Source organism: Ambystoma mexicanum, chromosome 11, assembly GCF_040938575.1.
Source record: "Ambystoma mexicanum isolate Mex_15411 chromosome 11, UKY_AmexF1_1, whole genome shotgun sequence".
In the NCBI taxonomy this organism is placed as follows: Eukaryota; Metazoa; Chordata; class Amphibia; order Caudata; family Ambystomatidae; genus Ambystoma; species Ambystoma mexicanum.
In genome coordinates, this window is record NC_090934.1 from 1432178481 (window position 1) to 1432206257 (window position 27777).

Consider the following 27777-nt stretch of genomic DNA (forward strand, 5'->3'; position numbering starts at 1 on the left):
TGTGAAAGTGCATTGGCATGGAGTGTGTGGAATGAAGTGGTTGGACTTGGTACCTCTCTGTGCTACTTTGGATACAGAGCTTCATCCAGACATAATTATAATTCATTGTGGAGGGAACAGTTTAGGACATGTGTCAGGAATTTCTTTGCAATTTGTGGTGAAAGTAGGACTTGGGAAGGTCATGGACAGGTTTCCAAATTCCCAAGTAATTTTTCTCGTATTGCGCAGAAACAAATGTGGCTGCGTTCTTCTTCATTTGGTCCACAAATGGAGAAAGCAAGGCGGAATGTTAATAAGGCTGTTTGTGCCTTTCTAAGAGATGACGGCATGTCTTCTTTCCACAATGAAAATATGTTTCATAGTACATACATTTTTCGCAGAGATGGAGTTCATCTTACTCATGCTGGTAATGAGATATTTCTGAGAAATGTACAAAATGCATTGCAACCTTTTGTGGAATTACAGCCATCCATTTTTGCAGTAGGTGTTGACTAGTTCAAGTTTTTGAAACACAAGAAACCACCACCAAAAGGCTCTTTTCAGAGCTGCCACTTCCTCCCAGAGAAAATTGCAATGGTTTTGATAGGGCAGCACCCCAAAATCTTAGATGTCCGTGAACTGTCCACAGACTTCTATAAAAATACAAAGGGCCCTGCTCCATTTATTTGTAACTTCTATTTTTAGACTGTGAAAGGCAGCTCGGAAAAGAGCCTTTATTTTGTATTTTTGTTTTATTTTTTTTAGTTTTTTTACACATGATACACTAGGAGAGGAGGGGAAAGGAGGGAAAGAGGGGGCACCAACCACAGGGATAAGAAAGGGCAGGTGGAGAGAGGAAGATGTAGGGTGGGCCTTACTTAAGTAGTGGGCAGGTCTTCTTGTGCTCCGAGACCGAAGTCTCGAAAGCACTTCGAAGTCTCTCCCCCCCTGCAGAGTACTGAGTCGCAGTACATACACAAAATTGTGACCCTCGAAAGATAAGGGTCATCAGCATTGTGAATGGCCTGTGAGGCAGCTGGAGGGATGCGCTCTCCCACAGGAGTGTCTCTTGTGGTGAGAGGAGCGGAAACGGAGGATATACTAGAGGAACACAACTACAACGTTGATCGCAAGGTACAACCTTGCGAATGGCCCCACCGTAGAACGACCTTAGGTGTTGCTTCATAGATGTCGTACCAAAGCTGTACAAACCAGGCCTCCCGCGACTCAGCACCATATTGCAATGGTTGCAGGTGACCTTGTTTGCACGGACCTTGGGTACTTTACCATGAATGGTAAATAACCGCCACACCCAAGAGAGGGTGGGGGTGGTTCTGAGACAGATGTAGCACCAGCTGGAGGAGCAAGCATTGATGCCATCAGGTCTGATGGAAAGCAGCAAAATCTAAAAAGAACTACCAGCAAAGTAGACAATGCTCTGTCAGATAGCCAGAAGCACAATGAGGATGAGCTCTGGGGTGTGGCCTTTTATAGGGGTGGTGTGCGCGCTCCACGGACATCTGCGCTGTCCGTGGACAGATCAAACACCCCAAAAAGTCTCAAAAAGTTCCAAAAAGTATGTAGAAAGTCAGGGTCATTGTCCGGGACATGTGCCATGGTGAATTTTTACTATAGAATACTGTGAATTGCCTGAAAAGGTACTTTTAAAATGTTCGGGGACCTGGACAGTGTTCACAATTCAGGACACATGCTCAGCGTGGGTGCGGTCACATGATGGCATCGCAAACATGTCAGCGAAGGAAACAGATGTCCGCAGGACAGCAAATGCACGGGAACAGTCGTGCGCATGCGCGTGGGTGTTCTACGGACAGTGTTCGGGTCCTGAAACTAATTAAAAGTGCGACACAAGTGAGACGAACAGTTATGGACAGGCGCGATGTTCGTAGAACTTTGAGTGCAGTGTGCATGTGCGTAGATGTTCTTCAGGCAGTACGGACAGGCATAGTGTCCTGAGGACACCCCCAAATTGTTTTAATTGCGGACATCCCAGACACCATGTGTGTTCTTAAAAAAAATAGTTACAACCTGACTGCGGATATTACGGACAGGCATAGTGTCCTTAGGACACCACCATTTTGTTTATTTACGGACATCCCGGACACCGCTTGTGTTCTTAGAACAGTTTCAACTTGACTGCGGACATTACGGACATGCATAGTATCCTTAGGACACCCCATTTTGTTTATTTACAGACATCCTGGACACCCGCGCTATCCGCGGACAGCTCAACTGACTTTTTTTTTAAAAAAGGACTGAATTCAAACACAATTTTTTTTAAATTGTATATAGATGTACAATTTATGAAAGAGAAGGGGAAGCAGAAACTGACACAAACACAGGGGAATTGGGGATTTCAAGAGGATGATAGGAGGAGATGAAGGGATGGAAGTCTCATCAAAACGTTTTTCTTCGTGGAGAGGGTTTGGGGATAATTGACTGGGATATGGAGAGGAGGGGACAGGTACATGTGGGACAATGGTATTTTTTTTTCTCTTTTATGTGGTCCTCCACAAAGTTTTTCAATTGGTTGAAATTTGCCATGAGCATGTCCATTTTCTCTTCTACGCGCTGGAGAGTCTTTTCCAATGTATCTTTTGGTGTACTATGTTCAATGTTTGTATGGTCTGTTAAAAAACTATATATATATGTTAAGTGTACATAAAGTAATGCTTATTAATTGGTTATATAGAGAAGTATATACCATTAGTATCACTATCTTCAGAGAATTTCCTCATGTGGGAAATTCTCCTCAAGCCACTCCAAAGCACTGGACATTTCTGTGGAAAAATATATATATATATTACTTTTTTTGTATCTCATACAGACATTTTAAAAATGTATAAGAAAAATGAAGTACACTTACTAGCTTCTGGTAAATTGTGTTCTTACTGGTCTGTAGATCTGCTGTTGCTCCTAGTTGTGCAGTTTCTGTGAGGTAATTATGTCAGAAGAATATCTTTGTTGTTTTGGTATATTCCATTTTAGTACATATGGTATTTAAATGGATGGTTGATATGTTAGACATATAGGTTCCACTTCTTATTTATTACTACATATAATGTGTTGTGTGCAGTGTTCATATGGCATGATATAACAATTTAAGATACCCCCTGAGTTTTTGGGTACTGTTGCTGTTGTCCGCGTCCGTCCGCGGAAATTCGCACAGTCAGCGGACATCAAAATCACTAGCTGGGGGTTCAGTATGTTCTATGTATATGTAGTCAGGGACATTATGGTTACGTTGCACTACTAAAAACCTATGAAATTCAGTAAAAAAACTTTGTTAAAGGGACGTTATGTTCCAAGTAAAACCGAAAAAACCCCAGAAATTTGCTAGTTATGGTAAGCTAAGCAACCATAACTCGTGCCACCACCGTGCACTGCTAAGACTAACACCCATGACATCAAAGATGGCATCAAAAATATATATATATATATGCTTTGAGTTTTAACTGTATTATACTGAGGCTATTTACAGCAGTGCACACACAATTTAATATTTTACAAGTTTTTAAATCACACACCTTGTTGATGATATATTGCTTTAGTCAATGTATAAATGTTTGCTCTTTTCATGATTCTGCTGACAAATATCAGAAGCATGAATGCCTCTTGATTTGATATATTTGCCAGAGAGCAATCTGGTGATTTACCAAATTATTCACTGATGAATGTCAAATGCTGTATTTTTTTGATTGATGTTTTATCAAATGTTGTATATTTTGCTTGTATGGCCCTGGCCAAATAAAGCTTTCTTTTGACTTTTTGTTTTTGACCTCATCAGTCGCTGTTATGAGAAACCCAGAATCAATGGATCAACCAATCTCAATCCAGCTTTTGACGTAAAGATGCCACAGGAGCAACACCAGAGGAGAAGGAAAAGGAAGTCCCACAGTGACAGTCACAAAAGGGAACCCGCTCCTAGAGTGCAGAGACATGCAAGACTGCGATGCAGCCGACATCTGGTTCAGAGGAAGCAAGGAGCCCTCAGAATGCTGTTCACACAAGACCAGTCTGGAGTCAGTCTGATTCAACACGGATAAATAGGGGAACTGCACGAAGCAGAAGTAGGTAACTGGAACTCGCAGTCCAAGGCGCTGATGAACCAACAAACCTATCAGGGGGCGACGAATGGAAATGGCTTGGAAACGACCTGGACACACCAGAGACCCGCCATCACCTGATCAACACTGCTACGACATAGAAGGATCCGGGGAGCAGGGAGGTGGGCGGAGAGAGACAAAAAAATAAAAGCAGGGTCCAGTACCAAAAGAGAACCTTGGCAGGGGGGAAATACCACAACCCCAAGAAGGGGCAAGTGATACAAATGCCCATGGTAGGGTGAGCAGAAGACCGAACCTCGGCAACGTGAAAGCCATACATCGCAAGAAGGGGGTAAGAGAACAAATACCCCACAGTCGGGTGACAAACTCATAAACCTGTTGTGGGCTGACATGAAGACACAGAGTCAGCCAGTGTATGAGGTGAGTCACCTTTGAATCTGTGTGATTTTCCAGTGACGGAAATGTTCGAGGGAGAAATGACTGAAGATAATTTGCTCGAAATAATCTTCTGTAATTTCCCCACTGAACATTCCTGATATGACCAAACCCCTAGCCAAACACCCACCCACACCCACACCCCTACCCTCACCCCAACTCACCCCCACCCCCTTACTTACCTTGCCTTCCGTCTCGCTGGACTCTGAGATGCCGGATCCCTTTCACTTCCGTGATCGGGAACTCGCGCTGCAGTGTCCTTTTTGATTATTTTTGTCGGGCAGCTGTGGGGGTGTCCCCCACAACCCCTGTTCACTATACTGTATAGTATGGTGAACGGGGTGTTGCGGGGGACACCCCTGCTGCCCCCTCAGCCTTTTTTTTCAGGTCAGCTGCAGGGGTCTCCCCCGCAACCCCTGCTCACTATACTATATTTTACAGTATAGTGAGCAGAGGTTGCAGGGGACAGCCCTGCAGCCCCTGCAGCTTTTTTATTTATTTTTGTTTTTTACCAACCCCACCAAAATATACATACCACAAAAGGTTCAAACTTTTTATAGTTCAAACTTTTGGTGGTATGTACTTTAGGTCTTTTGGTGGGGTCCGTAATTTGTATTCGGTAATTTTGGTCTGTTCCTCACTTTTATTTTCACAAGCCAGTTTGTACAGGCAGTTGTTAAGTAGACATACTGGCACCACCAACCAGATTAGTTCTTACTCCTTTGCACTCTAACAGTTACAAATGGAACAGTGATGCTCAAGCTAGACCCAATGTTTGACCCTGGACCCATTGATGACATCACAACCCTGGCAGGTTTCCACTACACACCTTCCCCCTTAACATCCATCACATACGGGTTCAGGGTGGTTTCTACTTGATACTAACTGCACATGTGCTAGACTTCACTAAATTATCACTATGCTCCACACAGCAAATGCTACAGTTCGAGCATTATAATAATAGCTGATATGCAACATAATTCAACACATGACGAAATATATAACCAGAGAATATTATGCAGATTAGGTACATAAATCTTTTGCTGAATGACAGCATCTCGATAAAAGCACAGCCAAATATACAGAAGAAATGCTGAACTATAAAGTGATGAGAGATTCAGTCACTTACTCCAACGGGGATCCCCTTTGAGTCTAGGGAGGTGTGACCGCTGTGCAACATTTCCACTAGAGGTGGCAGTAAGTAGGTCCTCACGGGGAGAGAGAAACCCCTTTCCACTCTTGGGGATAGTGACTACCTTTCCCATAAGGAACTCCCTTATTCATTATCCCCCAAAACCCAGTACAACTTCATTAAATGACAGACAACTAAACTCCTCTTACATGAATTATTGTAATACAATACCAGGAGAACAATCTCAATCTGATACTGTCAAGAGTAATGCAGAGTGCTTGTCTGTCAAGAACTGACGCGAAGAAGCCAACAGGAGGCATAGTGAATATGAACCCACCACAAAGGAAAGGCTTTCCTTGGCAGCTGGGTAAGCCCAAGAAATGCGTCATAAAAAGAAGAGGGCAAGAGAACAAGGAAGTGAGACCCAGTATTTTCAAACTGGCTTAATCGAGGAGGCTGGGAAACCAAAGTAGACGCTGCCTTGCCTGTCCAAAAGCAGCTATGGAGAAGAAGGGATAACAGCGTGCTGTATGACCAGCAGTGGAGAAGGTCCATAATAGCCTCTGTAGGGTCGCTCGAGAAGGGCGGTGAAGAGCCCCACCATTGCCATGCAGAGTAGGTGATACAGCAATAACTGACCCAAGGTCAGAGCAAAGGAAGAAGGTGGGGGGGGTGGAACGGAACCGAAGGAAAAAGACTTCCATCACCGAAATTGCCAAAGAAAAGCAAAGCGTGTCAGAAGAGTGACAGGAGGAACAAAATAATCATCCTGAATGACCACAGAGGAGAGAAAGAACACTGACCCTGTGACACCGAAAGTACATGAAGAGTGATAATCATCCTGAGAACTGACCTACTTGGCCCAGTGATTTGCAAAAGTATAACAAATACTTAGGAATACATGATACACTCTCCTGTGAGTGGTAAGACTGTGAGAGGTATAAGAGTAAAACCGAGACTTTGTCTACACATCTCTCTCGCGAAGAAGAGTGCTTTGAGAAACAGGGGCAGCAAATACATAAGGGCCTGGGAAGACCCATTGGGAACTTTTGTGTTGGAGTGCATTTACATTTATTTTGAACTTGAGAATTTGTGCACATTTCAAGACTAGTGACATTGGGGGTCATTCCGAGTTTGGAGGCAGCCATGGCTGCCTCCAAACCCGGGTCCGGGTAGGCGGAATGGGGACTTTCCGGGTCACTCCAACCTTGGAGGACCCGGTAAATCCCCACTCGGAAAACCATTCCCCATTCCCATTGAGTCCCCATAGGGCTCAATGGGAATGGAGAAGGCGCTAATTACGGGCCCGCAAATAGCGGGCCTGTTATTAGCGCCCTGGTCCCTTAGCGGGACCCGCTAAGGACATCTGGTCAGACCAGACGTCCTTTGCGGGTCCCGCTAAGGGACCTCGGAATAGGGCCGTAGGGGTTTAACAGCACCAGCATCCTTACCGGTGCCGTTAAACCTCTACTGCCATACTCGGAATGACTCCCATTGTCTCTTTTCACATTACAGTTACTTTAGAATGTGACAGCAACGATAGGATTTCGGACACAGGACAGTTTTGCTTTTGGCATCTTGACATTGGCTAGAGCCTCAGTTTTGGTTGAGGTAGGGAAATACCTCTTAGAAGAAGGGACAGTGAGCCATTTCCCAACTCCTTTAATAAAGGTTTGTAACGACAAATATGACTTCTCTGTGTCCATGTCTCACTCCTGGCTCCTCACAATTCTCTTTTTCCAGCTTGATTACGTACACTGCTACCCTTAGTTCATAAAAAATGCAAGCATTTCTGATACATTAAGAAACACTAGTAATTAGTCGCTGTCCTACAGCGACCTCATGAGCATCTTACTGTTCTCTTAACACAGAATTCAAGGGTGTCCAGTCATTGCATCGAATACAAAGCATTGCATGACAAAGCATCGAACAAAAATGCATCAAAAAAAGCATTGAATACATTTTTTTTCCAAGGTAAAGGTTTTAGTTTAATTATAATGGGTTTTAAGGGGTAAAAAACGAGGGTTGGGGGGACCCTCATTAAAAAAAATGGAAAAAAAAATGCTTTTGATGCTTTATTTTTCGTTGCTTTTTTTTTTAAAAGATGCTTTGGCATTCGATGCAATCGCTATAAACCAATTCAAGGCTAATCCAGCACAAAGGCGCACGTTACAGTCTCGGCAGAAAAGCTCTTCCCATTCCCCCATTTTCCTGTTACTTGATACAGGACACTGCCTGTCTTTTGCCATTTTAGTAGCTCTGGCAACACCTGCGGCATACTTGCCAACCCTACTGATTTAGGCAGTAGGCTACTGCTTTTTAAGCATTCCTACCGCCTACAGATTTGGGTGTCAGATCCTACTGCTTTTTACAGTGGCAGGTAATTTATGTGACTCGCAAGTCAATTAATCTTTCAGTGCCATGGGCGGGAAAGTGATCAATTTGAGTGATGGGCTCAGATCAATCCACTGACCTGACAACTACATGACTCTGGAAAAACTATAACAAATAAGGGTGCTGCTACCAAAGGGTAACTCTACCCTGCACTCTGGCCGGGACAGGCCTTCTTAGGTGAACCACCAGTGAAGGCAAGTGGCAGAGCGTAACGCCATCACACAGCATCTGCCTATCAGACTGGGGAGGGTATCAGTCTCCATGTTGTTCAGTGTTCAACCTGCACTGCAGGAATAGATATGTTCTGCCCAGGCTGCACACGTTGCCTACCAGCTGTATGTGATTATTTTCTGTGAAGTTAGGTAATTGAATTTGGTGTTAACTTACCATTCACAAAATTATACATTTTAAACATTTGAGCGTCTTTGCATGTTGTCCTGTTTGAGAGGCTGTGCATTTTAGAATACTCCAGCGGTGCCAACAATGAGTGTTTTTAATTTCCTGTGATGTCATTGATACATTGATATGCTAAGTATCATTTTTGAAATTTGAAAAATCCTACATCTTTTTGGTCATAGAAAGTTGGCAAGTATGCTGCGGTGTGGGGAAAAAAATGTGCCCCCCCCTTCTCCGAGGTCAAAGCACCGGTGAGAGGGCGCCTAGCAAAATCCTTCTATTTAAATGATTAACTCCCTGCTCTCGTGCAGGAGCGGGGAGTTAATCACTTCAGTAGGGCGCTGATGCTCCTTTCAAAGCCTGTTCATGATGTTTTAGCATCAGCGCCCTATTGAAAGGACATGTGCCCCCCTCCCGTGCTAGACTGTCCAGATCTGGAATGGCGTGGGGCTATTGTGGTGCATCTGGGCGGCGGCAGGGCCTAAAGCCGACGCAGAGTGTGGGCAGGCCAGCAGGTAGGGCGCTGCTATTCAAAGCGCGGATGTTTGAATGATGACTTCTGAACCCGAGGCTGTGAACTTGCAATGTTATGTTGTTCAATTTCCATATGGAGGTTCAGTGCAAAACCCTCGACTTTGAGAGTGCGACAGCAGGGGAAAATGGCGTCTAAACACCAGCGCGGCTGCGATGTTTTCTCTCCAGAATGGTGTCGCAGTAGAGTCTTTGTCAGTCTTATTGCAATTACAAAAGTCTTCATCTTCGTAAAATAAGTTAGGCAATTAGCAATCTGTCACGCGGCTTTCTGTTTATGTAGCAGCCTCTGTCCATCAAACCTGGGCCCTGGGCTAACAATTAGGAGGCTGTCTACGCTGCCAGCGTCCGATAGGCATTTCATAATGGAACGATGGAAGCAAACGGTCTTCGTAAAGGTTACCCGTGCTTAGGATCCACGTGCAGCCGCCGCTCTGAGTCACGCACTCAGAATGCAAAGTTGCACGGAGGCCTTGCTTTGTAGTTTTGTTACAGATTCCGATGTGTGCGGGAGCCAGGGTAAAGTGGGCGAGGCTGGCAAGAAGATCGATGATCCCGATTAACCCCGTGCTGTGGACCCTGAGTGTGCCCACGTTTGTGCGACACGCGTCCACCCAAGGAGCTGCAAGCTAAGGGACACGCCCAGCCTTGAGCTTCAGGAAGGTTATGGTGGCAGCCCCTGCTGCCCCACACTGACATTGTTTACACGTTATATATAGTGAGCTTGCACACCTGGTGTGTAACTACAACATTACTTTTGATGTTGATTACTCGTTACCAAGCTGGCTCGGAAAAAGTAGCACCCAATCCCTATGAAATGTACAAACCCCTTTATATTTCCCCTGTTCCAGGGGAGTATCCAGCATTTCAAGAGATTGGGGGGCGGAGGGGGGAGACGAGCCACGAAAAAGTCCTGCTACTTTCCCCCCTCAAATTCAGTGCCAAACTGCCCACCCCCTCCCCAATCCACTTTTTTGGTAACATTAGTAGCAGATGCCATTTTAGCGCATAACAAAAAAATAAAACTGCAGGACCATTACGGATGTAGGAAACACATCTATTAGAGCTCCAGGCACTTTGGGGCAAAATACAAGCAATTTGCATATGGATTGAAGTAAGAGAAGTGACTTCACAGAAAAGGATATTGCAAGGACCATCATCAGTCTTTGATACTTGGAGGCTCCATGGAAGTGACTTTAGAATATGGTGCCATAAGTAAGCCTAGTGCCAAAAGACTGTGGTGCAAAACACCTAAATTGCACTATTATATATGGAGCAACTCTATAGTCATTAGGCTTTTTTTTTTTAAAATAACAGTATGATATATTAACATGAGCTATGAAGTGAAGCACTTACGGAGCTGCAGATAATACACAGTGTGATTAAATATTTTGCCGAGGATCACACAAGGTGGTTAAATGGTGAAACCGGAATGTGATAATTTAAGCAACTGAGCACATCTTCGCAGGTTTAGTTGATATAGATATTTATAAGGTTTTGCTTTGCATTTCATGTCCTTAGATTATACTTTATTTATAGAAATGCCTTGGAAGCAAAGCACATTACATAATAAACAAGCCTTTCATAGTAAACTATACACTATAAACATTGTCATAGAAATATGTTGAGCAATATGAGCATGTAATTAGTTTTATTCTCCCCATCCTGCATGCAAAGTCACAATAGCATCTTGCAGATTAATGGTAGCCTAAAAAATCAATTTTGGGGTTTAAAGTAATAGTTATCATTTCATAAAGCATGCGCCATTATGCGCCCTTCTCACTTCTGATCACTCCCTCCCATTCACTCACATTTTTTAAGGGACAAATGTCCCTGCTAAGAGTTGCCTCCTCCCTCCCATCAGTGCCTAATGGGTGACATTGTAATGCTCAGTTAACACAGAGCAACGCGAGAGCCCCTCTGCTGTCCGGAGCTCCATGAGACATTGTCCTGGCATGGTGACGCCTCTCCCATGCGTGAAGGGTAATGTGACAACGAGCGTGCTGAGCAAGAATTGCTCGGCACACACTGTCCTGCCTGCAGGACACCATTGCCATTGGGCACCCTCATTAAGGTGCCGAACGGGAGAGGTGTCCCACTGATAAAATGTCTCTTGAAAGAGCTACAAAGGTGGGGGAGGGGCAGTATGCCCTCCACCAGCGCTCTTTACGCCAATGCCTTTTTCAAATTTTGCACTTCAGATGCACTTGTCATGTAGAATTCAAGCACGTGCAGCTTGTGATAGAAACAGCACCGATCTAAAAGTAGCTATAGCACACAGTGCCCTAGCAAATTTGAGACAAATATTAACACCCAGCTGCACACAGAGCGAGTGCTCTCTCACACGCACCCTGCACTCTCTCTCTCTCTCTCTCTCTCTCTCTGCTCTCTATTTCTCTGCGTCTCACTCTTCCTGTCTGTGTGTGTGGATCATGTAGACAGCAGAAGGTTTGCTGGAGTCACCACATCCATTGCTGACCACTGCGCAACCAGAGAATACAAGACAGGCACCTTGCTGGGCAGTGATCGTTTTATTTTTATTAGAAACTATAAAAATAAAAACAAATGAAGTTGTGTTGGTGTAATAACGTCGTAAATTGGCTGTATTTTTAATCACGTGTTTATTTCTAAGCATTGCTTTCAGTGTATTTACCTAGGTGTCATTGCTGCACTTGTAGCACATGATCAAATCCCAGAATAACCATGTCAATGATGTTCGGGTGCAAAGTGTTTCCAAGATGGACGTCAGTGGAACAATCCAGTTGCGCCTTTCGGAGCACCCCTGTAAGAAAGAGAAAGTTGGCACGTGGCAGTACTGAAGTGTCCAGACTGCTCAGAAAAACAGCAAAGAGCATTGTGGGAACACACACACGCCCCCAGATCCATCTTTTTTCTCAAATATGGTCTGTGATAAAAGGGGTGTATGGTTGAATCACCAGTTCTATAATGCACCCAAGGCTGGTGCTCAATTAATTTTTCACAACACTCATCATAACCTTAACATGTGTCTTTCTTTGGACCATATATACCTTTTCAGACACACCTGGTACTTAAATGCAAGGCTATAACGGCCATCACAAAGATCACTCATTTGGGTTAATGGCAGTGGTCAAATCGTAGTGGTACTATGTTCCCAGCTGGCCTGCGCCCGCTCCCCACATAGCCCCATGCCATGCCCCACCTCACCTCACCTCACACACAATCCAGCCCCCCATGCAAACACACCTGCTGTTTAAGGGACCGCGCAGAGTGCAGTGCACTCAAGTGCAAGTGTATCTTCTTCCTTCACTAACTTTAAAACGAAACTATTCCGGAACGGTTTCTTTTTAAAATAAAAGTATAGGAACAGTAAAACTTGTTTTTAAAAAGTAGAGGAGCACTGCTCCCGCCCTCTTTGACCACTGGGTAATGGTTCCTTTCGTGGTGCAAGATTTCGAAAATGCATACGTGTAGGATACATTTATGAATAGGCTTTCATACATGGAGCCATGTGTTTACGGAACTCGATCAGAATGCTGCCTGAGATGACTTTGCAATGAACGAGCCTCTTCTCAACCAGAACCGCCCTGTTCCACCAATGAACGCATTTGCAGCATGATGGACTGCCCACTGTGTATGCTTTCTACAGTATCAAACACTTCTCATGAAGCCATGGTCAGCACCAGCAAAAGACCGGAGGGCCACACTTCAACTCTGCTGCAGTGCAAGGTTGAGAGCAAAGGCCAAGCTGCAACACCTCAACAACTAAACACATCGAAATCACGATATAACTTAAGGTGTTGGGTCTCCTCCTAAGTGGGCCACCCCCTACTCCAACAAAAATGCATGGAATACAGATAAACAATGGGACTGAGCATAGGGCGAGGGGGTTAACTCACAGTTCGAAGCCAAGGAGAGCTGCACTCCTCACATGTCTAATCGCCCTATGTGTGGCACATTGAGCAATCAGTTAAGAGGGCCCCTCAGTCTATAAACTCTTTTGTCCTAGGAGAATGGCGGCATGATGAGCCATACCTGGGAAGGTGCATGCGATCGCCAACCCAAATGTCATCACTTACTGTGTCAGTCCCTTCCCATGTCCAAGATTCTATCTCTAAGGGGCACTTTCATAATCACATCCATCTTCAATGCCCCTTGCTTTAGCCTCCTCCCCGTCACAGGTGATTTGAAGCGCCCTCAGGTGAGACGCAGGATACCGAATCGACCCCAAAAATAATAGTTTCAAATGGAGCAGTTATGCACATGTTTTAGCAAGGGCATTTGCACACATGAAAGTTAAGATGTATTTTTGGAGTTCCCTCACTCTGCTTATGACCCTTCTCCTCCTGTGGCCTCCCATGACCTTACAGCCTTCTGCCTGCTCTTCCAGGACACCTTATGTCTTCTACTGCGGGACACCCAGCTCGAGACGCCCCTGAATACGTTGTCTCTGAGCCCTTGTGCTCTTCGGTACCCTATTTGTGTTCCCTTGGCCTCTTTCGTTGTGACCAGTCCATTACTGTCTTCCATCTTCACCAGCGTTCAATACAGGCTTGTCTGGGCTGTAACCCAAGCCACTCTCATTCCCCACGATTCCCTTCTCAAACGGCTGCAACATGGGAAGGGGAGGGAGATCATGGAATATGGTATCCCAGATCATCCACATGCTTAGGCCACAGTCCTCCCAGCCTCTCAATGATATGATAGGTTATTTATAATGCGCTTAATACCCAGAGGTTTCTAAGCGCAGACCCGGGGATCGGACCTGTGTTGCTCCGTGTCGTCTTGGTTCCAAGGCGAGCACGTTGCCCCCGAGCTATCCTCCTGAGACATTCCTCCATGCACCGTTCCTTCATGTTCTTGTAGCAGAGGGAAGTATGTCATGGTGTTAGTGCCCCCTCTCCCTACCTTCTACAGTCATTCTCCTGCTTGTATGGATACTTATTCTTACTTATTACTATTAATCGGGTCCGACTCCACACTCCACTCCACTCCACTCCTTCCCATGCTCTGCTTTGGTGTCAAGTCCTGGCATCTGATAAGATTATTTTGACATCTCAAATTTCTTGCAAGCCCACGCTGCTGTGCACCCTCTCCTCTCATTGCCACCAAAATACTTCCTGTTTGTATTAAATATGTTACTATACTTACTTCCAAAGTCTGTTTAACCCCATCATGAACTATTCATCATTTGTGTTTTGTATAAACATTTCAGATCCCTTGTTCTTGGGTTGTTTGCCTTTCTCATACCCCACTCATCTCCTTATTTTAATCACTTACTATGTTGATTTTACTCCCTTGGTTATTAGACGATTCCAAGGAGATTGTCACCACTCCTCAAGGGGAAGACATCCCCTGTGGGTCTTTGGAGGAGAGCCTCCGCGCTTATCTCCTAGGGGGCAGGGAAAGTGGGATCCCTCTAGAGGCGTTCCCCCTCCACCGTTAGGGGCAAACGTAACTATCCATTCCTCCAAACTACTAAGAACTTTGTTGGATATGTGGGAGCTGATATGTGTCATAATCCTAAACCCCCTTCGGTCATGGCTGGCTTTGTTTCTTGCTCCAATTATCCCCAGTCCACCTAGGAAATGCGAGTGGACCAGCCCTCTGGAGGAGTTTTAGTTAAAGAACCAATCAGAAGCACCGTTGGAAGAAGGCTGTGGCATTCAAATGAGCCAGAAAGCCAGATGGTGATGTGGTCGAGCAGAGAGAGCACAATGCAGGAGACAGGCTTGTGCAAGTGGATAAGCGTCAGACAGACCCCCTCCTGAGGAACACTGCACAGCAGAAGAATGTACGCAGTGGCTCTAGGGAACCAGGAGGAAGGAAGCCCCAAGGAGGGGAGGGCACAGAGAAGCCCCAAGGAAGGGAGGGCACAGAGAGACCCCAAGGAGGGGCAAGCACAGAGAAGCCCCAAGGAGGGGAGGGCACAGAGAAGCCCCAAGGAGGGGAGGGCACAGAGAAGACCCACGGAGGGGAGGCACAGAGAGACCCCAAGGAGGGGAGGGCACAGAGAGACCCCAAGGAGGGGAGGGCACAGAGAGACCCCAAGGAGGGGAGGGCACAGAGACACCCCAAGGAGGGGAGGGCACAGAGAGACCCCAAGGAGGGGAGGGCACAGAGAGACCCCAAGGAGGGGAGGGCACAGAGACCCCAAGGAGGGGAAAGCAGCAATAAGCCCAAAGGAGGGGAGAGAACATAGAAGCTCCGAGGAGGGTAAGAGCTCAGAGAAGCCCAGAGATGGTGCAAGCACAGAGACGCCTCGAGATGGTGCAAGCACAGACGCCTCGAGATGGGGAGGGCACAGAGAAGCCCCAAGGAGGGGATGGCACAGAGAAGCCCCGAGGAGGGGAGGGCACAGAGAAGCCCCGAGGAGGGGAGGGCACAGAGAAGCCCCAAGGAGGGGAGGGCACAGAGAAGCCCCAAGGAGGGGAGGGCACAGAGAGACCCCAAGGAGGGGAGGGCACAGAGACCCCAAGGAGGGGAGGGCACAGAGACCCCAAGGAGGGGAAAGCAGCAATAAGCCCAAAGGAGGGGAGAGAACATAGAAGCTCTGAGGAGGAGAAGAGCTCAGAGAAGCCCAGAGATGGTGCAAGCACAGAGACGCCTCGAGATGGTGCAAGCACAGAGACGCCTCGAGATGGTGCAAGCACAGAGACGTCTCGAGATGGTGCAAGCACAGAGACGCCTCGAGATGGTGCAAGCACAGAGACGCCTCGAGATGGTGCAAGCACAGAGACGCCTCGAGATGGTGCAAGCACAGAGACGCCTCGAGATGGTGCAAGCACAGAGACGCCTCGAGATGGTGCAAGCACAGAGACGCCTCCAGATGGTGCAAGCACAGAGACGCCTCCAGATGGTGCAAGCACAGAGACGCCTCCAGATGGTGCAAGCACAGAGACGCCTCCAGATGGTGCAAGCACAGAGACGCCTCCAGATGGTGCAAGCACAGACGCCTCGAGATGGTGCAAGCACAGAGACGCCTCGAGATGGTGCAAGCACAGAGAATCCCTGAGATGGGTCGAGCACAGAGAATCCCCGAGATGGGTCGAGAACACAGAGAAGCCCCAAGGTGGGTCGAGAACACAGAGAAGCCCCAAGGTGGGTCGAGAACACAGAGAAGCCCCAAGGTGGGGAGAGCACAGAGAAGCTCCAAGGTGGGGAGAGCACAGAGAAGCTCCAATGTGGGGAGAGCACAGAGAAGCTCCAATGTGGGGAGAGCACAGAGAAGCTCCAAGGTGGGGAGAGCACAGAGAAGCTCCAAGGTGGGGAGAGCACAGAGAAGCTCCAAGGTGGGGAGAGCACAGAGAAGCCCCGCGGTGGGGAGAGCACAGAGAAGCCCCGCGGTGGGGAGAGCACAGAGAAGCCCCGCGGTGGGGAGAGCACAGAGAAGCCCCGCGGTGGGGAGAGCACAGAGAAGCCCCGCGGTGGGGAGAGCACAGAGAAGCCCGGCGGTGGGGAGAGCACAGAGAAGCCCGGCGGTGGGGAGAGCACAGAGAAGCCCGGCGGTGGGGAGAGCACAGAGAAGCCCGGCGGTGGGGAGAGCACAGAGAAGCCCGGCGGTGGGGAGAGCACAGAGAAGCCCGGCAGTGGGGAGAGCACAGAGAAGCCCGGCGGTGGGGAGAGCACAGAGAAGCCCGGCGGTGGGGAGAGCACAGAGAAGCCCCGCGGTGGGGAGAGCACAGAGAAGCCCAGCGGTGGGGAGAGCACAGAGAAGCCCAGCGGTGGGGAGAGCACAGAGAAGCCCCGCGGTGGGGAGAGCACAGAGAAGCCCCGCGGTGGGGAGAGCACAGAGAAGCCCAGCGGTGGGGGAGCACAGAGAAGCCCCGCGGTGGGGAGAGCACAGAGAAGCTCCGCGGTGGGGAGAGAACAGAGAGGCTCCAAGGTGGGGAGAGCACAGAGAGGCTCCAAGGTGGGGAGAGCACAGAGAGGCTCCAAGGTGGGGAGAGCACAGAGAGGCTCCAAGGTGGGGAGAGCACAGAGAGGCTCCAAGGTGGGGAGAGAACAGAGAGGCTCCAAGGTGGGGAGAGAACAGAGAAGCTCCAAGGTGGGGGGAGAACATAGAGAAGCTCCAAGGTGGGGAGAGCACAGAGAAGCTTCAAGGTGGGGAGAGCACAGAGAAGCTTCAAGGTGGGGAGAGCACAGAGAAGTTTCAAGGTGGGGAGAGCACAGAGAAGCTCCAAGGTGGGGAGAGCACAGAGAAGCTCCAAGGTGGGGAGAGCACAGAGAAGCTCCAAGGTGGGGAGAGCACAGAGAAGCTCCAAGATGGGGAGAGCACAGAGAAGCTCCAAGGTGGGGAGAGCACAGAGAAGTTTCAAGGTGGGGAGAGCACAGAGAAGCTCCAAGGTGGGGAGAGCACAGAGAAGCTCCAAGGTGGGGAGAGCACAGAGAAGTTCCAAGGTGGGGAGAGCACAGAGAAGCTCCAAGGTGGGGAGAGTACAGAGAAGCTCCAAGGTGGGGAGAGCACAGAGAAGCCCCAAGGCGGGGAGAGCAAATAGAAGCCCCAAGGAGGGGAGCACTCAGACATGCCCATGGTGGGAAGAACACAGAAAAGCCCCAAGGTTAGGAGAACAGAGAAACTCGAAGGTAGAGAAATCACAAAGCATCTCTGAAGTGGTGAAAGAGAAATAATTTGGCCCTGGAGTGGATGAAGAATAGAGACACCCCAGAGCAGAAGCAGTAAAGAAAGCAGCCCCAGAGTGAGGAGATAAAGAAAACCCAGAGTGGATAGTGAGAAGGAGGAAACCCCCACAGTGGGGGGAAAGAGGAAAGTGCCCCAGAGTGGGGAACAAGAAGCAGCAAAGCCCCAGAATGGGGAGAAGATGCAGAAATACAGACTCAGTAAACAAAAGACGACTGTCCTCCCTCCCCCTTTGAAGGGAGGAAGATTGTGACAGATTTATTTTGGAAAGGAAGAAAGACGCCTCGCTGGAGCCTGCGATGGTCTATCAGCAGTGCTTGAACTGTACAAAGTGCAACTTTGAAAGTAGGCAAAGCTGTGAGGAGTCAGGAATGCAACTCAAACACAAGTTGGCTATGTTTTGGTTAAAGATATTTATTGAAAATAAAGGAGTGGCAAAAGGCCTCTCTGACCCTCCTCCAAGAGGAATTTTCCTACCTAAACCAAAGCTAAACATCTGTCTGTTTCAAGATGTCAAAAATAAACTGTCCTTGCATCCAAAGGTTCTATTGTGATCCTCTCACTAAAACTAAGCTATAAAGGTGAAAAGGGAAATGTCTAATCTTTGAAGCTCTTGAAAAGATTTTCATAAAAGAAGAATGAAAAGTTCCAACAAAAGCTATTTACGTATTAGGAGTTATTGTTCCAAAAATAGGGGCTTACATCACCTGGATTTCTATTCAATTAATGCAACAGTTCCTTGTGTATAATTCATGGCCCACAATAGCACTGTCCCATCCAAAGTTCCATAGATGTATAAACCCTTCTGTCAGGACTTGGCTTTTCTTCAAATGCTTAACACAGCTCTGATGTTTCTCTACTTAGACGTTCTTGGTTCCTTACTCACTGGAGATTGCCTGGTGCACTCTCCTGCCAAGGCTTCTTATTTTTACACAATTGTATTTGTCTGGTGGGCTTCCTTTTCTCATACACTTGTAATTGCCTGGTATGCTATTCTGACAGGACTTCCTGTTCTCACAGACTTGTAGTTTCTTAGTATATTCTCCTGCCAGGGTTTCTTGCATTCACATGAGATTTCTACTCTTTTCCACACTTGTCCATTTACTTGGTTAGATAACATATCCTATTGATATACACTTCGCTTTGGTGTTCCCATGCATTTACATTTGATGCAGTCAAATACAGACAAGGGTTTTAATTCTGTTCCATATTTTACATTAGTCTCTTTGCTTTCTCACTGTTTGTGCTTCTTGTTACTGTTATTGGTATTTGGGCTGACCACTGATACGCGTTGGGGTCACCACTGTGTTTGGGCTGACTTGCTGGCGTCCTCCGGGTTGTTCACGGTTGTTCGATTAAGGTACGCCACCTGGTTTCCCTTTGTGCTGTTTCCTGTTTGTTTTCATCTCTCTCACAGTGTCTCTTCTACTCGCCCGCTTTGCCTCAGGCTCAAGTAAGAAAGGGTTTGCTTGTGGCAATCGGCGAACATGCAGGAGTCTTTCAATGGCTCCCGCCGTCCCGGCAGCATGACCCACTCTGTCAGCGTTTCCCCTCTTCTTTGCTGGTGAGCTACCAGTCTCCACCATGCCTGCTGTCCTCTTCAGTCCTTCCAGCCTCACAAAGAGGTAAAACACTGTCTCCCAATAGCAGCCTCTAGCATTTTATTTCCATCCTTTACATTTCCTGGGCACAGGTTTCTGCGGGTGAAGACTAGAACACTTGCTAGGATTACGGCTTCACCCGCATTACTCTTTTCCTCTTCTTCATCCCAGTACTTGAGTGATTCTTGGACAAGAAGTCCATTGTTGGTGATTGATTTCCAAAGTTCGAATAATCACTTTCGCTAGTTTTAAAAGGCAAACTATTTTTGGATGGTTGAAAAATGGACCTGGAGAAGGTGGTCTTGTAACGTTTACAAGATAGATCAAGTTTGGCTAATTTGATGTAGAAAATGGCTTTCCCTATTCTTCAAAGGGTGTGATGAAGACGAATGATAATAGGCCAAAGGGTATTCGTTACAGAAAGATTATCTTCACAGTCAAATGGAGGAGACCATGTCTCATCCAATGGAGCCATGCCATCCCCCCAGAGCTTGTCTGCTCTAATTTGATCCTCCCTCATATAGCCGCCCACAGGGTCAGAATAAGGTAGCGGCTGCATCCCGTGGCCACATGGAAGGAGGTTACTACCACGATATCAGCGATGACTCCATTGGATTTATCACTAGGGCCTATGGTAACAAGTCCAAAATGGGTCAGGTTCAGAAAAAGCCAGCCATCCCTTTCATTGGTTAATTCTCCAAATTCTGTTTTAGTTGTTTTTGTGATTTTCCTTTCTAGAGACAGGCACTGAAACAAGGTCAAGATATGATTTCTAGATTGGGGACTGTATTTCTGAGACCTCCTGACAAGCACCTTCTTATTCTGTTTCTGATTAGAATAGGATTCATGATTCCAAGTTAAAGGGAAAGAGTAGAACGTTTGAAAGAATCAAAAACTTGTCTCCTGAAGTTGAATGAGCAAATGTTTGTTCTGGGTCTTTACTAACTGGTTCTAATGTTGATGATGGGAAGCAATCTTCTCTCTAATTCTTTACTTATGTTGGCTTTGAGCTTTTCACTCCCAGAAGTCTGCAGAGGTTTGTAGAGAATTTCCGAGTTAAAACTTCTGTTAATTAAAAGAAATGTACACTTCATATATTTCATATTTCCATGTTCCTACAATACTCATGGGCCTGCTCTGTTGTCTTGCAGGGCTTCAATATTATTTCCTGAATTCCTCAAGCCATTAGGATTCAATTAGGCCCGACACCAGAGATCTCTTTGGCTTTGTCCACCATCAGTTCTAAGTTAATTTGCACCAGGTGTTCTTTCCAGGCTTTCTTACTGTGTCCCCTATACCTCTACCCTTTATCTGGACCACCTAATATTATTACCCTAATACTATACTTTTTACATTTCAACTTCTTCATTAAACCTCTTTTTGGGTAGTAGACAATTATCTTCCTTGAGTACTCTGCCTGCCACCTCCTAGATGGTTCCACTTATTTACAGGTTCTTTGTGCCACTCACACCATGGCAGACACTTATTGTACTATGAGTTTCACTCTTGTGCTGGTCCATCTCTCACATGGTCCTGCTGGGTCTCTGTCAGCAACTGTCCTTTAGTGTACTAAGCCTCAGTCATGCATTTTTTTACTTGTAGAAGCCTCTCTTTGGGTTCTTATAACTCTGTTCATTAGTATACAAAGCCTCTCAAAACCTAGGCTGCTCTTCCTCTCACAATACCTTGTCAGGCTTCTGATAGGCAGAGTAACGGACATTGTCGTCACACCCAACAAAGACAACTTGGGGACAAATATGTGGGCAAGAGGGATCTGATGTCTCTGCACCATGACTCTTGTACGAGCTAAAAGGGAATCCCTAAGAACTTCCTTCGTCCTGCATAGGCTGGCAAAATAGGCCCCAAGCACAGGTGGCTTGTGCAGATACCAGAAAATGAATTAAATGCCCTATTAGAAAGCACACATACACACACTCAGGCAGTGACAGAAATATAAGCCGCTTAGCCTGGCCAAAGTTCAAGAGCCCATGCAAGAAGCCAGAGTTCCAGTGCAGAGGACACTCAGGGGCCAGACTCTCATGCAAAACCTTCAGCATAAACAGGGAACCACAGCTACCAAATAAATGCAAACACAATGTGACAAATCCAGGGAATTCGCCCCCTCTTCCCAAGGGGGAGCGATGCCCATTGGGAATAGGTAGGTGAGCAAACACCCACTATTGGACAGGGTAAGCAGGATCCCAGGGGGTGGACCCCTTAGAGGACAGGCAATGCCTGGATAGGGATATAGGTTACCCTCCCTTGTCTCTCTCAAAAGTACAACAGAATTGTTGGTTAATTGGCATATCTAATGAGGTACCACTTCATGTGGTGTGGTTTCTGACTATTCAGGCATCATCCTTAATCTGGCCAAGAGAAGATGACAAACGCACACTTTCACTGCTGAGGAGGAGACCCCATCCGCATTGGTGGAAGCGATGAAAGTTGTATGGAGCCACCCGAGAGAATTCTCCTCCTGAGAGGTGTGACCTGGTGAGACAAGCACACACCAAGTGTGGTGCATTGAACCAGAGTAGAGGCTAAGGAATGCTAGGCTAAGCTGCTGTCGTATTCAACCAGATGACTGAGGTACAATGTACCGAGTTCAAGCCACCAAACGGCAGTGAGAAGCTGAGCTGCCGCAAGACCTCGCTACGAGCAGGCGGGAAGGAAGAACCCGCTCCAGCAGAGGCAAAGGAAGCCAACCAAGACCACACCACCTTCACAACGTGCCCGACCGGAGGGGTGCCACCTTAAAGAAAGAGGAATACGGACACTCAAGAGAAACTGGAAGGTGGGTGGTAACGTCAAAGACCATCCCTGGGTGGGGTGAGAACCAAACTACTCCAATGCAGGGTGAGAACCAAATGACAACATGGCAGAGTGAGAAACAAATGATCCTAGGGTTGGTGAGAACGGTATTGGTGAAATGTTTGGGGAAATTTGAGGAGGTGTGAATAGGGGGCCATATCCGATATGAGTCTAGAAAAACTGTGAAAGAATGGGACAACCAAACAGATACCTTATTGTAAAATCACCCCCTTACCCACAGAAGAAAAAGGCAGCCACTCTAGGAGAGGCTGAGAGAAGCCAGCCCACCAAACCAACACAGAAACCCAAGCAAGAGCCCAGATCTTGATGCCATGCCAGCTGAGGTGATGGCCACTTTGGCCGCGACAGCAAGCAAGGTGCATGGTTGCCCCAGGGAACAGGGAGGAGGGCATGTAGCTCTGGCCATAGCCCAAAGAGGGCTGGAAGATGGAAACACGGGACTGCTGGTCGGTGTCAGCAATACAGTATGCAGGGCAGGGTGCAAAAAGAAGAAGCCACCCAAAATGGCCTAAGAGACAAAAACAGAGACCCCCTAGTTGAGGTGAGCGATACAAGTTCCAGGGCGGGATGAAAGAAACAAAACCGAAGGTGGGCTGAGAGCACAGAGAACCCTATAAGGGGTGAAAGATACAATAACCCAGAGAGGGTGAGAATAAAATGACCAAAGATGGGGCGTGAAAAACAGGGCCCAAAGCAGGGAAGAGAGAAGACATTCCCCAAGAGGGAGAGAGGGAAAGAATAGCCCAAGCTGGAGTGAGAGGATGCATATACCAAGAGGAGAACATAAAAACTTTGAACTGTACAACCAGGCATGCGGCCGGACAGAGAGAGAGACATTTGTGTGGGGTACTTGAACCTACCACCATCTGGAGAAGAATACAAATATAATTTGAAATTTATGACCAGACGCAGGACCTGGGAGATACCGGAGACACACTTGGGCAGGGGTCAGAAACCAGGCACCTTTTTCAGGGTTGAGAGAGAAATCCCTTGAGAGATGTTTTCTGGTTGGGGTTCTGTTACAATTTTGTTTTAGTTGTATGCACAGCAGTTAGATAAGATTAGGTTTGGACAGAGGACTGTTGTAATACATTCTTGTTGTTTTCTTTATAGATGGGAAGAGAAGCGCTTAGAAATAGGGTCAAGGCCAGCCTTATTATGGTTTAATAAATCACCAACTTTCAACATGACCTTTTGTTCATTTCCTGAGTCATGGGCAATATATCTCCTGCACATGGAAGCAGATAACCAGTTCTCAGAGTAGGGTGGCAGAAGCAGGCCATCATGTAGACCCCAAAATCATATAATAACACTCGGTAGAGGGCGAGACAATCCCGTGTGGATCAAACCAGCTGGGAGCGGATGCACACTAGATCCATCCCTGAACAGGAAGCCTAAAGGACACCCGGAGGCCTGGAGGAGGAACTATGCATCTGTCCATTTGACACCACTGAACACATAGGAGTCCAATGTTATCCAGAGACCATCACTGTCTCAGGATGGGACACGTCCAAGACACCTGTAACAAGCAACAGCCAGGGTCAAAGTGGATCTGACCACACAGAAGAATGCCGGGAGCCTGCAACTCGCAAAGACTGAGTGTCCCATGGACACTGTCCTGGCATGATCAGCAAGGAAACCTTAATTTATAGCCTAAGGCCTGGATCTTTGGACAACAGACAACAGGTACTTCTAGGGCAGGGTATACTCAATATTATTTCAACCATCCCGACACCCTTCTATGCTGATTGTTAAACTCACCCATCTTTATTTTTGTCTAGAGAAATCCATCATTTCCATTGCAACTGTACCGACCCATACTTATAATTGTTGTGTGTGCTGTCTGGGCCCGGCCTGGTAAGAGACTGTGGGCTGGAGGGAACCTTTTTCACTTTGCAGTCTATTCCTCTATTGCCCAAAGAGATTTCTATTTCCTTATTGACATCCTTAGGCTTCCAAATAAAGAACTGTCTGTGAACTTTAAAATCCAGCTCATGCCCCTGATAGCAGCCCCAGGCACATTCAGGCTCCCAATGTTTAAAACTTGCAGAATTTAGTGGTCAAGGATTATTTTATTTTCAGACTCTCAAAATGACTGGACTACAATTCACAGAATGCAACGGTCAGGGAAGATGTATATCTATGGTCAGTCGACCATAAGCAGATCCTTCACATTCCATCACCAGACTAAACTGACTTCCCTCTGAAGGTTTCCATCTTTTTTTGTAACAGAAGTGCTTCCATTGGCTTTACAATTTACTTATACCACTTCGTATTTATAGTTATTGGTTGTAACTTCTCCATTTTGCTGATCACCTTGCCAGAGAGTGACTTCAACATCGTGGGGGGCAGTCATCTTGAGCAGCAGAACATGCCTCTATCATCTCCTCAAGGCCAGTTCAGATGCTTGCCTCATCGCCCCACATGTACGTCACATGCCACAGGTAAGAATACTCCACACGTTTGGCCACACCACTGGTTATTGGTTGCTTGAGTTCTATCCTACTCCCTCCTCTGCAATGATGCCCTCTCCACCCTCTTAAACATCTAGTGGCATAATGCCTGCAGACCTTTCCCTATGAGCTGAGCCACAAACATCCACTGCATGTGGCACAAGAATTAGCACTGCTCCTGATAACCACTCACTGTGTTCTCCCCAGCATCCAACATGTTCTGCAGTCCCACAACTTTGCTCTCAATCGGGGCCCCTGCTGTGAGCCAATCTCCAGGTCCTTGTGGCTTCCCTCCACCTTTCAAATGCAATCAAAGAGATCCCAGTCATGGCCTACAACCTCCTCCCAGGTTTCCATTAGGGATAGGGAGGTTTTGCTGCGGCAGATTTTGTCAAATTCGATTTAATCGATTTTATTTTTAATCAATTTTTCTGCAAATATATGTGGGGGTGGGTTTATGTAAATCAATAATGTACTGGGTTTATGGGACGAGGTCTCCCCTTGCATACGTTTGCAGCATAAATCTACCAAAAATAAATAAAAATCGATGAAATCAAATTCGATAAAAACATTTGACAAAAATCACACACAACCCTTCCACAATACATCTTGCAGGGGAATGTTTTTCAGAGTGCAGTACCACATTATACTTGTTAAAATGATCAGCAGTACAATTTATTCATTCAAGTAATCAAACAACCCCATATTTTCCCACAGATCCTGCCCAGGCTAGCCCATCAGGCCGACTTTCAAAGCAGTGCCTATTGTCCTATGGGGTAGTCGGAGAAATACTTAATTTATGCACCCAGAAAACTCCTTGGTGGGGCACAGCACAGTGACCATAACATACAATGGAGGATGCATAACAAAAACACATGTAAGTTGCCATGTAGCATGCAAGGCAGGGATTTGCAAGCTGTGACGTCACAGGTGATTTGGTCTACGCCTCCCATGATCGAACATTATTGACTATGCTGGTTGGTGCTGATGGGAGTTGCAACCCAAATCATCTGGTGAGCCAAAGGGTCCAGACCCTTGATGTGAGGAGTAATCGTTGAATTCACACTTGGACAGTATTTTACAAGGGTTCTCAACATCAAACGCAACAGAATACTCTATCTCATAAAAATATACATTTCAAATCAATAACATGAATTACCATTTTTTTCCTACAGCAACACAAGGTAAATCAAGGGTGTTAATGGCCCTTTATCAGATAATAGATTTGGCATGTACCTTATCGTCGTCTTCCTCGTCATCGCCTATATCCATACTCTCCTGAAAAACAGACATACAAGTCACTTTTTTAAATTGAAACCTGCTGTTGAACACGTGTCCTCTAATCACAGTATCTACTAAAGTCTACCATTGTTCCTCAATAGTATTTGTAAATCTTAGCGTGCAACGTCTCTCCTTTATATTTCAAGGGCACCACTCAAACTTTCATGCAATAATAGAGAAAATATCAACATTTACACTGAACCCATTCATGCCTTGTCACAGTTCCAATGTTAGCATGAAAGAGTTTTGTATTACAGTAGTGATATTTCAAGGTTGACCTGTCAACCTTCAATGAAAGGATCATTGCTGTAGGTAGGTTTGCCAGCTACAGATAATGAAATCCACCAGACAGCATTATTACCTCTTCAATTACCATATTTTCTCAGTAAAAAAATCAATCAATTATGGAAAAATATTGCGAGTATTCTTTAAAAAAAAAAAAACATTTGCTTAACTTGGTTAGGAAAAAGAAAAAAAATATCATCACAAGCAAGTAACGCACAGAGCTACAGCATTATCGAGCATTACATACATGCATTCAAATCCATCTTAACAAGAGGCGGTGGAGTACCCGAGAGCAGCTACAGCAATAAATCCTGCACAAGCAGAAATAAGCAGCCCAAGTAGGAGCCGCCCGACAGCATTACAACCTTCAAACATTTATATATTACAGGTTTATCTACTCGTACTAGTTGAAGCAACATGTTCGTCTTCATTATTGTGAGGATTCAGAAATGAGAGACGGATACAAGGTTGTTGTATTATCAAGTTTAGACATTTTCATTAAATAAAATTGGTTGGAAAACACCTCTTTAGCTCTATTCTAAAGAGGAACTTTCCTAACTAGAGACGAAAATTAAAGATCTGTCTGCAGCAGGATGTCAGTAACTGAAGTCTCTAAATTGATATTAAAAAAAGTGCTCAAAACCAAAAGTTCTCACATGACTCCAACAAAAATGTTCTCCAAGGTAACGACTCTTGAATCCAGAGGATGGCCACCTTCCCCTGGACTCTTAAACAGGATGACAAAATGTCTCTTTAACCAACAGTTCCTTAGTGTCTTCACTGAACACACAAGTTCTTTTTTAACCAAAAAGTTCTGTTCAAGCAACATGTTCTGTAACAATCTTTCTGTAATTGTTCTTGTACCTTTGCAGATTACCTGTTTATACTCCCCTGCCAGAAATCTCAGCTGCCTGGTGTACTCAGCTGCCAGGACTTCTCTTTAGAACTCTCTGATCATCTGGTGCAATCTTCTGCCACGAATCTTTGTACAATATCAACTGCCTAGTTTACTCGCCTGCCAGGACTTCCTAAGTGTCTCACAGTTCTAACATTCAACTTCAACTGCCTGTGGAATTCACCTGCCAGGGCTCGTATGCACTTGGAAGTTCTTAAATATACCACAATATCATATACCATGTGAAATATATATATATATATAGTACTATCTTTCTCAAATGTACTTGCTCAAACATCTCCCCCACATTGGCATCTCGTGCTTCTGTACTTAATTGGGGATTTGTTTTTATACTTTGTCTTGTCTGCATTCAAATATTATTCTCGCCTTTGCACTTTGCCTTGGCTGTATTCAAACAAACTTTGCCTTTGTACTTTGCGTTGCCTGCATTTAAACCAACATTATTTTTGTATATTTACTGCATTGAACATTTTTCTTATTTGTTGAATTTGTACATTGCCTTGACTTCATTCAAACAAACTTTGCCTTTGTATATTTTCTGCATTAGCAATCTTGCTCCATTCAATCACTGGATGGGGGTGGTTGTCTTAACGACCCACCAGTCTTCTTCTGCCTTCCCAACATTGCTTGTGCTTCTGCGTTATGGCTTCTTTCTCTGACTTCCAGGTTGGAGTGTGCAGAAGCTTTCCCAGTGGCTGGTGCGGCTCCGGGGTCACACATCAGCTCTTCTTCGCACACCAGGGTGAAGTCTGCTGCCTTGCTGAGTGACCAAGCATCCAGGAGCTTCTGCAGTGCTCCTGGGACCTCCACAGCCCTTCTTGCTCACACGCAGTGTTC

At 46.1% G+C, this 27777-nt stretch overlaps 1 protein-coding gene across 5 annotated transcripts in view; it reads right to left on the reverse strand.

The window, feature by feature from the left end:
* MCTP2 (multiple C2 and transmembrane domain containing 2) overlaps positions 1-27777 on the reverse strand; it is a 1028969-nt gene that overhangs the window by 147221 nt on the left and 853971 nt on the right. For 4 of the 5 annotated variants that reach the window (XM_069625066.1, XM_069625063.1, XM_069625064.1 and 1 more), the window contains one exon: positions 25695-25736. In XM_069625066.1, the coding sequence (XP_069481167.1) occupies positions 25695-25736 (42 nt within the window). Of the gene's footprint in view, positions 1-11605; positions 11735-25694; positions 25737-27777 lie in introns of all 5 variants that reach the window. The other variant, XM_069625067.1, reaches the window with a different exon arrangement.